At 43.5% G+C, this 14,981-nt stretch overlaps 1 protein-coding gene across 7 annotated transcripts in view; it reads left to right on the plus strand.

The window, feature by feature from the left end:
* Positions 1 to 14,981, plus strand: part of TMLHE (trimethyllysine hydroxylase, epsilon) — a 47,741-nt gene that overhangs the window by 20,938 nt on the left and 11,822 nt on the right. For 4 of the 7 annotated variants that reach the window (XM_048863239.2, XM_048863240.2, XM_048863241.2 and 1 more), the window contains 4 exons: positions 5,272 to 5,453; positions 9,439 to 9,615; positions 11,785 to 12,064; positions 13,499 to 13,618. In XM_048863239.2, coding sequence (XP_048719196.1) covers positions 5,273 to 5,453; positions 9,439 to 9,615; positions 11,785 to 12,064; positions 13,499 to 13,618 — 758 coding nt within the window. In that variant the 5' untranslated portion in view covers position 5,272. Of the gene's footprint in view, positions 1 to 670; positions 761 to 1,366; positions 1,450 to 5,271; positions 5,454 to 9,438; positions 9,616 to 11,784; positions 12,065 to 13,498; positions 13,619 to 14,981 lie in introns of those variants that run through there. The other 3 variants (XM_075132341.1, XM_048863243.2, XM_048863245.2) reach the window with 3 other exon arrangements.

Raw genomic sequence — 14,981 nt, forward strand, 5'->3', positions numbered from 1 at the left:
CTGCTCGCTAAAATCTAGATGGAGACCATAGATTCATTTAATGCTCTACCAAAAAAAAAAATTAAATCAATACAAGGATTTTTTTTTTAATACTTTTGGATCCTAACTAACTTCCTTTGCTCAATATTTTTCTTTCCTTAAAATGGGAACTGAAAGGACTTTAATAAATTAACTGAAAGGCCATCTGATTTCATTCACTGTAAGTTCCTCTTGTATCCTCTGCAGAGATACTATTTTGTTACTTGCAGCTCTAGTCCCTATGCCTCCTATAGCAACAAATGGGTTTTTTTACTCTTTCTCCAGAAGGCTGTGCTATGGTGTTTTTTCTTAAATAACCATACCGGCACCACTGTTTAAATTTTCCACCCTTTTGCATTCCCTTCCCTAGTAGTCTCTCTCCCTCCCACCCCTATACTCTTTGTCTTGAGTTAAGATTCTATTGACATGTTTATATCTTTCTCACTCCTGTTGTTCTTGGCCTTTTGCATAAATAGCGTAAAACAGTGTCTTAAGTTCTCTGTGTACAACTCTGTCCTGCCCTGATAGAGGGATGGGCTTGATGATCCAATACATCTTTCCTGTCTCAAAGTCCTCTGATCATTTGGATTCAGACTGAGATGGTTTAGCTGCTTCTTCCACGTGCCCACTTGTTGTTGAATCTTAAGGGACTTCGTCTTGGTACCTCAAGCCATTGCACTTCTCTGCATTGATAACTAGATCTGTCTGTAATGTGGACAACTTAAAGGTCAACAGTATAAAGGTAAGATGAATACAAGAATATGTAGCTGTCTAAATGGCTAATTTTAATGAGGACAGGTCTAACTTGCTGCTTTCAGTCAGGATTCATTAAACTGGCACCCAATGTAAATGCTCTCCAGTATATGGATTTTTGGTTTCAGCTTCTCAAATTCTCCTTTTAGTTTTAATATCCGTAAATGAGACTTGAATGAAATACACTGAATGCACTTATTGCAGTGACTGACTCCTGCCAACAGAGCAGAAACACAGTATGATTCTGATTGGATTAGATAAGCAGATCAGAGTAACAGCCGTGTTAGTCTGTATTCGCAAAAAGAAAAGGAGTACTTGTGGCACCTTAGAGACTAACCAATTTATTTGAGCATAAGCTTTCGTGAGCTACATAAGCTTCGTGGGGTGGGAGGAGGTATTGTTTCATGGTCTCTGTGTATATAATGTCTTCTGCAGTTTCCACAGTATGCATCCGATGAAGTGAGCTGTAGCTCACAAAAGCTTATGCTCAAATAAATTGGTTAGTCTCTTAAGGTGCCACAAGTACTCCTTTTCTATAAGCAGATCATTTACCCACTAAATGTTTTTATTCTCTGGCAACCTTTGATGTTGAAAGAGGAAGGAAATAAAAGGAGTGTGTGTGCGGAAGGAGATAACTACAGTTCAAGCTCCCAAAGGCAGAGGCTGTTTTCTTAAGAGGTTTGTAGCAGCAATCTTTCTATTCTGTGTTCTGTATGTAGAAATGTATATAGACCCTGTAGTTTTCTTTCAGCTAAACTTGTGGATGCTCCAAAAGCTGAAATGAACCACTGTGCTCTTCAATATATAGTATGAAAGGAGAGATTGTCATGAAATACCAAATGCATGGTATGGTGTTGGGCTAGACCAGGCTTTTTCTTAACCTGCTAGTTGAACTTCATCGAAGTCATTAGCTAAAATTAACCTTTTGACTGGCAGTCTGTAGTTTACAGCTCACCAAAATGAAAGTTCGTGTCGTCTTTGCAGGGTGTTTCAGAACTGAATGCATTTGGTCTTATTTACTTGACACTTAAACTATCTCCTGCTTTGATATCTATCCTTACATTGGCTAGGTAGTTTTTGTCCCTCTTCTGTACTAGTTTATAACTGACAATTAATACAGAAGTGTGTCTCTCATCTAAAGAACCACCCATTTGTAATCTGAAGAAATCAAATTCTTGGTTAAGCTGCTTCTGTTAACCCTGTTTCATCCAAAACAGATCTAAGGAGCAAAAAAACTGTAGATTTTTTTTTTAAAGCCAATATGAGAGTCTCAGGGATATTGTCTCGGGTTCAGTGTGTACATAGTATGTAATACAGTTTGGATTTGTAAATTGTATAAATGTCATAGTTAACGGCTGAGCTCAAGATAGCATCTTTTGAAGACTTGTTTGCCGTTTCATTATTGTAAAGGTTTTTCACCAGTTTTGGCTTATTCTCTTTTTAGGGTTGCTGATGATAGAAGTATGAAGTTTGTCCACAAAAATGAGTGACTGTTGCTGGCTAGAGCCAGACATAGTGGAAAAGCAGGCACTGTCCCCTTTCCTCAGCCAGCTCTGCCAGGGCACCTTATTCCTGAGCTGCAGCACTATGGCTTGCCATTCTGGCCCCAATTTCTCTTGAGCACCTACTGGACATTGTGTGGCTCTGTGAAGTGAACAATTAGGGACTAGAATGAGACCTGGCTAACTCACTTCCATGTGTAGCCATTGCACTATTTCAGATCTTGTTTAAACAAATGCTTAGTTTTCAGCAAGCTGGGGTGTTGGTCTACCTTGCACTAGCCTGCTGCGCACTAAGGGCTTGTCTACATTACCCGCTGGATCGATGGGCAGCGATTGATCCAACTGGGATCGATTTATCGTATCTAGTCTAGACGCGATAAATTAACCGACGAGTGCTCTCCGTCGACTCCGGTACTCCACCAGGGTGAGCGGCGCAGGCGGAGTCGACAGGTGAGCGTCAGCCATCGATTTACCGCAGTGAAGACACCTCAGTAAGTAGATCTAAATATGTCGACTTCAGCTACATTATTCACGTAGCTGAAGTTACATAACTTAGATCGCTTGCCCTCCCCTCCTTGCCCCCCAGTGTAGACCAGGCCAAATTGTCCATGTGAACCCTGCTGCCACTCTCTATAAGTCCCCTAGTGCATACTGATCTTCTCCCATATCAAAGCAGCATAAATTAAAGCGCACTATGAAACTGTTAGTGCATGGCAGCAGGGTCCGCGTGGACGCCTAGTGCATGACAGCAGACAGCCTACTTCAGGCTAGATTTACACTCCTTGCCACATACTAATGTTCATTTAGACAAGGCGTTCTTGTGGCATCTGGCTCTTAGGAATGTTGGGTACTTATTTGTTTCAATCCTATCTGATTCACTAATTAATTTTATGTAGGAGGGAGCAGTGTCAGATGGTCAGAGCAAGGGAGTTGGATTCAAAGGGCTCCTGGGTTGTAGTCTCTGCTTCACAGTGACCTGCTTGTGCCTCAGTTTCCCCAACTGTAAAATGGGAATACTTACCAACTTCCTAGAGGCAGGGGAAGCGTAGTTAGTCATTTTTTATAAAGTACTTTGTGATCCTTGGATGAAAAGTATCCCAAGTGCAAATTATCTGACCCTCTCCCCCTTTTTTTTTAAAACTGCTGTACGTTGGACATCATTTAAAAACTTAACACTGGCCAGTCTGCTGTGATTTCCGAACCATGGTATCACCTAATACAGGAATGATGTAGGTGGTGACTTTGGTGCTAGGAGTGGTGGTGCATGTAAGTTTTCAATGTCTTTCATGCTTAGGCACTTACGGTGATAATTCAGCGATTCAAAAGGGCTTGTCCCAAGCCACAGGCCTGTAAGGCAGCAGCATACTTTTCTCTTTTTCCTGCCTTCCTTCTGCCCCACCCTCTCCAATACGTTGAGCAAAAACACTTTGATTCTAAGCTGAAAGCAGATGATTAGCAAAACAGTCTGCTTGCTTGCAGCCTGTTTAAGAGGGATTATTAGGTTTTAGTAACCACCAGAATTAGCAACTTCCTGATTGTTGTTTCCTATTGTCTATGAATAATTTATGTACTGAGTTCAATTAATCATTTTACTGATATTCTAACCTTAGAATTCTGTTATGTCTAATCTCAAACAACTTCCATTTTATAAAGGTCATTCTGTTTTCTATTATTCAGAGAGAGTAACCTAGTTACTTCCTCTGCTTAGCAGATAGGGTCTTGGACCCAGATCCTCAAAGATACTTAGGTGCCTAACTCCAGTAAGAGTTAGGTACCTACATACCTTTGAGGATCTGGGCTTTGGAAACTTGCAGCCGCTCTATTGCTGCTGTTCTTACCAGCACCTGGATATCCATGAACAAGTAAAGCCTTAAGTGGAGATGCTGGAAAAGAGATCAGGCTTGGTGTTCAGAAGAATAGAAAGGTATGGCGAATCAAAGCAGAGTTAGGGAAAACCTTCTTTTGTGATTGATAAAATGATGAAGGAAACACCCAAAATGACGACAAAAATGAAATAGATAAAAATCACTGTCTATATTCTCCATCTCCTGCTTGATGCAGTTATAATTTCCAAACATTCCTATATTTAATGTTATTGATCTAAAGCTGTTGAATAAAAGCAGGGTAAAGGGCTCCCAGATATCATTGTGATGGGTGCCCTGTCAGTGTTGTTATAACAGATGCGGATTCCTGCTGCCACCAAGACAGCTGGGTGGGTTCCGATTGAAGCTTAGAAACCTGCGTGGCTGTGCAGTAATTGAGAGAATATAGTAGTAGTAGTATTCAAAGTTCAGCAATAAAGCTCCCTATTATAAAAACTTACTAATTAAAAACCTGAAGCATATTAAATTATTTTCATTGTACAACTGATGATGGCTAGGTAGATGGTGTGGAGCACGGGTCACTTGTTGATTTGAACTAGAGAACATGATGGATTCTATGTAACATGAAACAACTCGGTTTTACTTTGGGCACACTGCCAGGCTTCACCTAAACTTGCTCCTAACACTGTTACTTTCACCCACACTTGTCTTTCATCTAGCTGTTGTGTCTTGTCAGTAACATAGACTGTAAACTAAACTATTTTGGGTTGGTCCTATCTTTGACCTGATTGCCACCTCTGTAATAAAGATATTATTAGACTATTCTCAGTGGTAGAAGAGGACAGGACAAGGAGTAATGGTCTCAAGTTGCAGTGGGGGAGGTTTAGGTTGGATATTAGGAAAAACTCTTTCACTAGGAGGGTGGTGAAACACTGCAATGCGTTTCCTAGGGAGGTGGTAGAATCTCCTTCCTTAGAAGTTTTTAAGGTCAGGCTTGACAAAGCCCTGGCTGGGATGATTTAATTGGGGATTGGTCCTGCTTTGAGCAGGGGGTTGGACTAGATGACCTCCTGAGGTCCCTTCCAACCCTGATATTCTATGATTCTATGATAAATAGTAACATAGAACCAGCCACAGTAACACTGGTCTCTCTCCTTCCTCTTGAATTTCCCCAGTATGTGGTGCCATAGATTGACACATCTATTCTCCAGCACCCAGTGCCTGCTGAATAGAGGCAGTGGACACCAAATATCATGGCAGCCCCGTTACAGAAAGAGCCTCCCTGCTGTATCCCGTTGGCACCATATGGCCCCTGCATCTCTGAACTGTGCCTGGCAATTACATGGTGATCATTTAGGTAAGGGGAGAGAGTGTGTATGCGTGCATGTGTGTTGGTGTGTGTCCACCTCTCTAGCTTGGGTGGGGTGGAAGGCAGCCTTTTCTGATTGTGCTTTACAGTGGTGGTGCTCTTTCAGTCAAGTCACTCTTGATTTCCACTAGAGTCAGACCCCAGCCCTCTTACTATATGGTTTAGAGGTTTGGTTTGGTATTTTCAGGTACGTAGGGGACCAGGTCATCTCCATGCCCTAACGGTTTTGCAGCAGCCCAATCTAGCAGGCTAAAGCAGAGTTCTAATCCCATCTCAGCCTTGACTTGCTGCATGGCTTTGAAACTGGGAGGAGAGGTAGATACGCTGGAGGGTGGTAGGGATAGGATACAGAGGGCCCTAGACAAATTAGAGCATTGGGCCAAAAGAAATCTGATGAGGTTCAACAAGGACAAGTGCACTTAGGACGGAAGAATCCGATGCACCGCTACAGACTAGGGACCGAATGGATAGGCAGCAGTTCTGCAGAAAAGGACCTAGGGGTTACAGTGGATGAGAAGCTGGATATGAGTCAACAGTGTACCCTTGTTGCCAAGAAGGCCAATGGCATTTTGGGATGTATAGGTAGGGGCATTGCCAGCAGATCGAGGGACGTGATCGTTCCCCTCTATTCGACATTGGTGAGGTCTCATCTGGAGTACTGTGTCCAGTTTTGGGCCCCATACCACAAGAAGGATGTGGAAAAATTGGAAGGCGTCCAGCGGAGGGCAACAAAAATGATTAGGGGACTGGAGCACATGACTTATGAGGAGAGGCTGAGGGAACTGGGATTGTTTAGTCTGCAGAAGAGAAGAATGAGGGGGGATTTGATAGCTGCTTTCAACTACCTGAAGGGGGATTCCAAAGAGGATGGCTCTAGACTGTTCTCAGTAGTAGCAGATGACAGAACAAGGAGTAATGGTCTCAGGTTGCAATGGGGGAGGTTTAGGTTGGATATTAGGAAAAACTTTTTCACTAGGAGGGATGGTGAAACACTGGAATGCGTTACCTAGGGAGGTGGTGGAATCTCCTTCCCTAGAAGTTTTTAAGGTCAGGCTTGACAAAGCCCTGGCTGGGATGATTTAGTTGGGGATTGGTCCTGCTTAGAGCAGGGGGTTAGACTAGATGACCTCCTGAGGTCCTTTCTAACCCTGATATTCTATGATTCTATGAATCCACTTCACCCCCTTGTCAGACAGAGAAACAGACCGGTAAGGCAGCTGACAGACCAGTTAATGAGCCCCTAATAGCTCCAGTGTTTAAATGATACCTGATACTTCTTAGCTAATTTCTGCTCTATATGTTACCTGAAGGCAATTCACTATTGATGTGTAGCCTTTCAGCGCAGCTCATGTGGACACATACAGTCACCATGTCAAGATATACCTTGGACATATCAAATGAGTAGGGCCCTACCAAATTCATGGTCCATTTTGGTCAATTTTACAGTCATAGGGTTTTAAAAATAGTAAATTTCATTATTTCAGCTCATGAAATTTCAGATTTAAATGTGTTGTAGCTGTAGGGATCCTGACCCAAAAAGGAGTTGTGGGGTGGTTGCAAGGGGTTTTGTAGGGGAGGTTGCGGTACTCCTAACCTTACTTCTGCGCTGCTGCAGGCAGCAGCGCTGCCTTCAGAGCTGGGCAGCCGGAGAGTGGTGGTTTCTGGCCAGGAGTTCAGTTCTGAAGGCAGAACCGCCGTCAGCAGCAGCGCAGAAGTAAGGATTGTTAGGAGGCTTATTCCTTCACCCACTTACTTCCCTGGTCCTTCTTGCATGAACAGAGAGCAACAATACCCGAAGTCCAAAGGTGCAAACAATTCGATGTTTATTGGGGTGAACTTCCAGCAAGCATGATTCCAGTTTCCTTTCTTAACGTCCCTCTTCCCAGCTCTGACACCACAGAGCCTTACACCTGTGTCCTTGTTCCCATTCCTGCCCTTAACCAAACATGATTCCAATTTCCCCAGCCCTGTTCCCATTTCCCCTCCCCACACCCACCCACTCACTTCCTGATTGATTGCAGGCTATATAGTAAAACTTGAGTTCTGCTTTGCTATACCTTAACCAGTCATTTTCCTGAAATTTAACTAACCAATCCTAACATATTGTAACATGATTATGTAACCAATTATATCCCACCACCTTAATTAGTTTACACCCAGCAAAATTAATTATACAGCAAACAGGAACAATCACAGAACCAGACAGAGATTATACAGACCAACAATAGCAAAGTGGGAACTATAATGACAAAACAATACAGAAGTGAGGATTTCACATCCCAGCTGTTGATAAGTGAGTTCTTGCCAGACAGAATGCTATCAAACTAAGTTTCCTTTTACATTTTCTAGGCACTTCCCTTTCTCTGGAGGTGATAGGCACTATCAGGACAGGATTGTATTCCTAACAGCCCAATAGCACCTTCTTTCAATGTGACTAGTTTGGTGGCATACTATGGCATCGCCATCCTTACTTCTGCAGTGCTGGGCCTTCAGTCAGCAGCCGCCACTCTCTGGCCACCCACCTCTGAAGGCAGCCACTCAGAAGTAAGGGTGGCGTGGTATGGTATTGCTACACTTACTTCTATACTGCTGCTGGCGGGGTGCTGTCTTCAGAGCTGGGCACTTGCCAACAGCTGCCGCTCTCCAGCTGCCCAGCTCTGAAGGCAGTACAGAAGTGAGAATGGCAATACCAACCTCCCAAAATAACCTGGCAACCCCCTTGGCAAGTCCCTTTTGGGTCAGGACTCCTAATTTGAGAAATGTTGGTCTCCCCCATGAAATCTGTATAGTACAGGGTAAAAGCAAACACAAGACCAGACTTCAAGTTGGGGGAGACCGGATTTCAGGGTCCATGAAGCGTTTTTCATGGTCGTGAATTTGGTAGGGCACTACAAATGAGGCTAGTTTAGGGGACCTTTGTATTTGAAAGCATCTCTTTTAAGTATGTAATTAAAGGAAATTGCCCAGTATTTAAGATACTTTGGTCCAAAGGATGATACAATGCCGAATTGCATATGGATCTGGATACTTGGATTTCAAAAGCCAAGCTGGACTAGAGGGGGAGGGACTCTCCTCTTACACAAAGACATTCTTAGAGATATCAAAGCTGGATAAGACAGTTTTAAGCTGTTTGGGGATGGGAGAAAGGCAAAAGCGCCCTGCCATGCTGTAGGTCAAGGAATATTTCAGTGTCAAGCTTAGTGCCAGTGTAGTGGTGGTTTCCATTGTATTCAGATTGGCCTGTTGATTTATACCTATCCTATTTGGCTGGACTTTTTCCTCTTTCTGTGTTTCTATACAGTTGCCCATTAGCAATATGGATTCAGCCATACTGAAGGAAGCATCTGATCTCGGACAGTTGCCTGCAAAGGGAATGGTCTGGTCTGTCAAGGAATAGGGAAGAAAGGAATAAGTAACTGCCTAGGTGCATGGCTAAGGCTGCAGTCTTCCTTCCCAACAGTGTCACAGGAGGGGACTTTTGTGGTCTCCGTGAGAATCGAACAATCTATAGAATACTAGGCCCTGGTTAAAACAACACTTGCCTAATATTCACAACACTCCTTGGAGGTAGATAGTGTGTGTGTGCAGTGGTTTGAGGGTAAATACTAATAGACTTCGTAGTTGCTGCAAGTGGGCTTATACAGGTGGGGTTCTTAGCCTTTTGGGGTACATCTCTACGGCAGCTGGGAGGTGTAATTCCCAGTTTAGGTGGACATAAATATGCTAGCTCTGATCAAGCTAGCATACTAAAAATAGCAGTGTGGCCACAACAGCTCAGGCTAGCCGCCCAAGTCTGAAATCCTTGATATGTACTTGGGCCGCTGCAGCCACACTGCTATTTTTGGTGTGCTAGCTCGCACAGCGCTTACATGTATGTCTAGCTAAGTGGGGATTACACCTCCCAGCTGCAGTGTAGACAACCCTTGGTTTAACTTATTTGACCAAGGACTCTTTTAACTATCTATTTCCCCAGAGCTCAGGTACGCAGAGACCCTGATGCGCTTTGATTATGTGTGGCTGCGTGATCACTGCCGTTCCGCATCCTGCTACAACACCAAGACTAACCAGCGCAGCCTAGACACAGCTAGCGTGGATCTATGCATCAAACCAAAGACTGTCCGAGTGGATGAGACCACGCTCTTTCTAACATGTAAGTCAAGGGAGTCTGCACTAAATGTTATGAAGGGGCCTAGCTGCAGCCGAGGTAAACATTGAAGAGTGTCATTCTGCGAGATGTCCCTAGGTGCTTTCTACAATCCACACACGCCTTAAATCATTTCCAGGGTTGTGTTGCTTTTAACTGAAAAGAAAACTGTCAGTGTGTCTAAAAAGCTGTTTCTCACTGGAGATCTGAAACTTGGGGCTTGTCTGCATGGGGAAATTTACTGGCATAGCTATATACTGCAATAGTCATAGGGTATGTCTACACTACGAAATTAGGTCGAATTTATAGAAGTCGGTTTTTTAGAAATCGTTTTTATATAGTCGATTGTGTGTGTCCCCACACAAAATCCCCTAAGTGCATTAACTCAGCGGAGTGCTTCCACAGTACCGAGGCTAGCGTCGACTTCCGGAGTGTTGCACTGTGGGTAGCGGCAGAGCTGTGCTGCTGTAAGGTCTTCCGTGTAACCACTCTTTGCCGGCAGGAGAGAGCTGTAGTCACAGAAGAACACAACCACCCCCAACGAGCAGCTGTAGCTTTGTCGGCAGGAGAACATCTCCCATCGACAAAGTGCTGTCCACACCAGTGCTTTTCATCGGTAAAACTTTTGTCAGTCAGTTGGATGGCTTTTCTTTTTTTTTTTCCCACACCCCTGACTGACAGAAGTTTTACCGACAAAAGTGCAGTGTAGACCTAGCCATAGTAAATGTGTCCACACAGGGATTTTAGCACTATAACTCTAGTGGTAAGCTTCTCTGTTTAGACACAGTCTCATTATTTTGCATCTTTTTGCATGCATGCTGACAGTTTGTTACACAGTGGTTTGTGAGAACTGTTGATTTAGTCTTTAAGAAACAATATCAATTAGAAACCTAGTGTATTTCAGAAACGTTTCAAAATAGCTTCAGGTCCCACACATTACCTCAGTTCCCTGCCTATTCCCGTGATTGAGAGGCATGTTTTTTCCACTATATACTGTTGCTTTCCCCTGTTGGTTGTGTTAAAAGACCCACACAAATGCGGAAACATTTCAGCTTGACAGCACTTTGTGTGTAGTCATTGCACAAAATAAACAAAGTTCAAGATATTTTTTCTTCTCTTCTCTTGGGTGTTTTTTAACAAGTAAAATATATAATTCAGAGAGGTGACTTTTTAAAGCATATCTTTTTAAATAGGATCAAACCATCGTAGTCACAAAACAAGTGGTGCCCTTTTTTCCCCCACCAAAAAAAAATTCTAAATGAATGTAAGAACTGAATATAGGCATATGGTAAAGATTTCCCAGTGCCCCATGGGTGCCCTTTAGCTTATATTCTTGGGCTGATGGTAAGGCTTATCTCTGGATCAAGTGCTGTTTTGGGAAGAGACCTAGCTGTGAACAGATAACTTGAGAACAGAGAGTGGTTCTGGCCTGTGCTACAGTTATAAACATTCCCTCAGAGTCTAAAGCTCTGTTCCCTTTTTTCGCCAAATATGTTTTTGTTTGAACTAGAGAAAATGCAGACACTCAAAGACTACATTAGAAGATGAATGACTTCCTTTCTTTTACATTTTCCCTCTTAATGTGAAGGTCTGATCAGAACTCCTGTCTTCTACTTTATCCTCTACCCATTGTTCTCTGCTCCACAGCTCGTCACTTTTTCTCCGGCTCTGAGGAGTGATTGTAGATTTGTCCCATTAGAGCTCAGCAGTTTATTCAGACCATTCCTGTCTTATCAGTGCCTGATTCCCCATGCATTACCACTCTGTACTGTCTAGGGGGTTTTAATGGATCTGATTTCAGGTTATAGGACTGCAAATCTAATGCATTCTGTTCTGAACTTTGACTAAGGCATGATGTCAGACCTAGGGAGAATGTGGAGCCCTAAGACTAAAGTAAAAGTAATTTAGCTGGGAACTAGAACTTGTAATGCAAATAAAGGAGTCACCAGGTGCACTGAAATATGAAATAACAATGTGGTGTATCAAATGCTCACTTTCTCACTGTAACCTCAAAGATAACTTCTTCATGTAACTTGTCCAAGAAAAATCTAATTCCTCAGTAAGAAGCTGTTGCTAGACAAAATTGTAGACTGATGACTACATCCCAGTCCCATGTTTTAACTGACTGATCACCCCAAAGCTCCAGTGGCAACAATGCTTTCTATTTTATCACAGGGCCAGATGGTCATGTGACCAGGTATGGGTTAGAGTGGCTGGTGAAGAACAGCTATGAGGGTCAGAAGCGGCAGGTCATGCATCCTCGAATTCTCTGGAATGCTGAGATCTATCAGCAAGCCCAAGTGCCCTCCGTGGACTGCCAGAGCTTCCTGGAGACAAACGAGGGGCTGAAAGAATTCCTGAAAAACTTCCTGCTGTATGGCATTGCTTTTGTAGAAAACGTCCCCCCGACCAAAGAGGACACGGAAATCTTAGCAGAGAGAATCAGCTTGATCAGGTAACTAGAGGTGCCCCAAGGAAGGCCACATGCAACTTACTAGGAGCTCCAAGGGCCACACACATAACAAGGAGCAGATTGTAGTCTCCCTCTTTAGTATGAAGGTGCAGCCTTCACTTACCCTCGATCCCAGAATATAACTCCAGTCAAGGTGAAGTATTACATACTGGGACCTGCAGTCTCTGTGGCCAGGCCATTTGATTCAAGATGGAATGTTGCATTGTAGAACCTGCCATGTCCACGGGCCCCACCTCCTTATTAAAGTTAGGATTATGGCATTGTGGAGCTGCATAGGCAGCATCTGGCTACTGTTGTGCTAATGGATAATGTGAAGATCAATGAGTAAGTGTTGGACTGGGAAGATTTGAGCTTCACTAGGAGAGAGATTTCCTGTTTTAATACGAAGGGTTGGGAGGGCAGCCCTGGGCCTGGGAGCTGGAAAGATTAAAAAAAAAAATCTGTAGTTGGCTCGAAAGGAGAAGTGTGGGAAAGATATTTCAAGTGTACAACAAAACAAAAACTCCACTGGTCTAGCCTGGGTTTGAATTTCAGGCTGTCTCCAAACTGAGTGCTGTAGAAACAGCTTACATGCCCCAGCAATACAGAGATTTACATCATGGAATTTCCACTCTTTTCATCCTGGTTAAGGAGTGGCATTGATGGGTTCCCAAGGGAGTCCTATCTGTCTTATCTATCTAGGTACTTATAGGCCTCATTACTGAGACTCAGATCCTCAAAGGTATGTAGGTGCCTAACTCCCTTTGATTTCACTGGGAGCTAGGTACTTAAATACCTTTGAGAATCTAGGGCTGAGTGTTTTTCAGCTTTCTACAATTTGCTTGTCATCAGCCTGTTTCCTCCTCTGCTGGTCATCTTCCTTCCCCATGGTTCAAGGCTTGGAGAGTGGGTGTTGGACCGGAAACTCGGGGGGCCTTGGAACTCAAGCAAGGTTTCTGTGCAATCCCAGAGGAGGTGGGTGGAAGGGGGAATGTGCTGTGTGAGGGTCAGCATCTTCAGACTGTGGGAATGCCTCACATGACTCAAGAGTGAGGCTTTTGTTGATTTTATAGGAATAGTGTTCAGCTGTAAGAGGCGATCCATTCATCTGCTTGGAGGATATTGGTCACGAGACTTCAAAGGCTATGGGGGTTACACAGGAGAGGTTGGAGCTCTGTTATGAGGGAGAGGAAACAAACACTTAAAGTAGTAGAAACCCCTTCACTTGAGACATTAGTAATGAGTCACTTAATTTATATTAGAAAATATGCAGCACACGATATTCTGACTTTCTAACTTGTACACTTTGGGGGATGGTGGCAGATACACTTATGAAAACAGCTAGGATGTTCCCTAAAGCAACCTGTGCCTCACCAGTTGTGTTTACTAGCCCCTCTGTCATGTACACCTGATCAGATCCTGTCTTTTCTCTTCCAGGGAGACCATCTATGGTAGAATGTGGTATTTCACCTCTGACTTCTCCCGGGGAGACACAGCATACACAAAACTGGCTCTGGATCGTCACACTGACACCACCTACTTCCAGGAGCCCTGTGGGTAGGTGCTTGTGCTGGTTCCCAAAGATGCAGCTCAAAGGGCAAGAGTAATTTACAAGACTGAAGTTTCTAATGGCAGAATTTTTGATAAGTGGGTTGGCTGGTTCTAGACCTTAGCCAGGCACTAAACAGACTCACCCATTCCAACAGTACGGTACTGCTGCACCAGGAATCTGTCAGCATGCTTTAGTTTTTAAATCCCATTTTTTCCCCACCTAAAAATTCCTGGTCCTTCAGGCACACATTCTTATTAGGGGTTGGCTCTTGGGTGACTACATCTTGCTGTCAAAATGACTCAGGTTCTTCTTTCGTGCTCTTTTGGGATGACGTTGGCCTTACGACCATATACACAGTAGGCCCAGCCACCCAGCTACTTAGCAGTTCATGTGCTTTACAGCGTTAGTAAAATTACTATGAAAATCTATGTATAGATTCCAGAATCCCAAAATTCACAAGTTGCATATTAATGACTGATTATTTGTAGGCTGTGATGTGTGGGTTGTGCTGACTTATTTACCATCATTACACATGATCTGAGCAAGAACTTCAAATAAGTTTGGATTTACTTTCTTCCAGTGGTGTATTACTATCATCAGTTAAACAGCTTGCTGCTCGGACTCCTCAATTCCAAAGTTCATGCCTGTCTCCATTTTCAATATGTTCAGAACTGCAACATGCTCATTAAGTGCTCATTCCCAGACTCTGTGTTCACAAGTAGTTTTAGTCCCGTCTGGCCCTTGTGATGTAGACTTTATACCCTGTTTGTGATGCAGGTTTTGATGCCCTGAGAGAAGAAGGCAGCTGGCCTAATGTGGATCACACTGTTGTGCAGGAGACTCAAGGCCTCATTTTCAGTCTGTCTTTTCATAGCGGGAGGTTGGGAATGCTGCGGAGACAGCTCCCTCAGTCACCAGGCAAAGGCCCAATTAGGGACCAGTGTTACTTAGCACTTTCTAAATACGGATGTAAAATACTAAAATGATTAAACGGTAAGCCTTAGTCTTACTGATTAACCGACCCTAATTGTTGTAACCCCAGCTGCGCGGGCCGGCCAGAGCAAGTGGCCACAGCCCCTCTCCCTTTAATTGGTTAATCGATTAAACAACATAATTTTAATAATTTAAACTGTTAACTTTTTAAATGGATATTTACATCCCTATTTCTAATCATCTGAAAGGTGGCAACTGCAGTATGGAGCTTTTAAAGCAGAGGAAGGAATAATGGTGAGAGATCCTCTGGCTGCATATAAACTGCAGAGCAGCCCTCAGGAAGGGTAGAGGGAACTTACAAAACTGCCTGCCGGAGTTAAGCTCCAGCTGCCCAGTTCATATCCCATGTACTGTCATGGCAATGAAACTAGCACG

This window comes from Caretta caretta, chromosome 9 (assembly GCF_965140235.1).
Source record: "Caretta caretta isolate rCarCar2 chromosome 9, rCarCar1.hap1, whole genome shotgun sequence".
Lineage (NCBI taxonomy): Eukaryota > Metazoa > Chordata > Testudines > Cheloniidae > Caretta > Caretta caretta.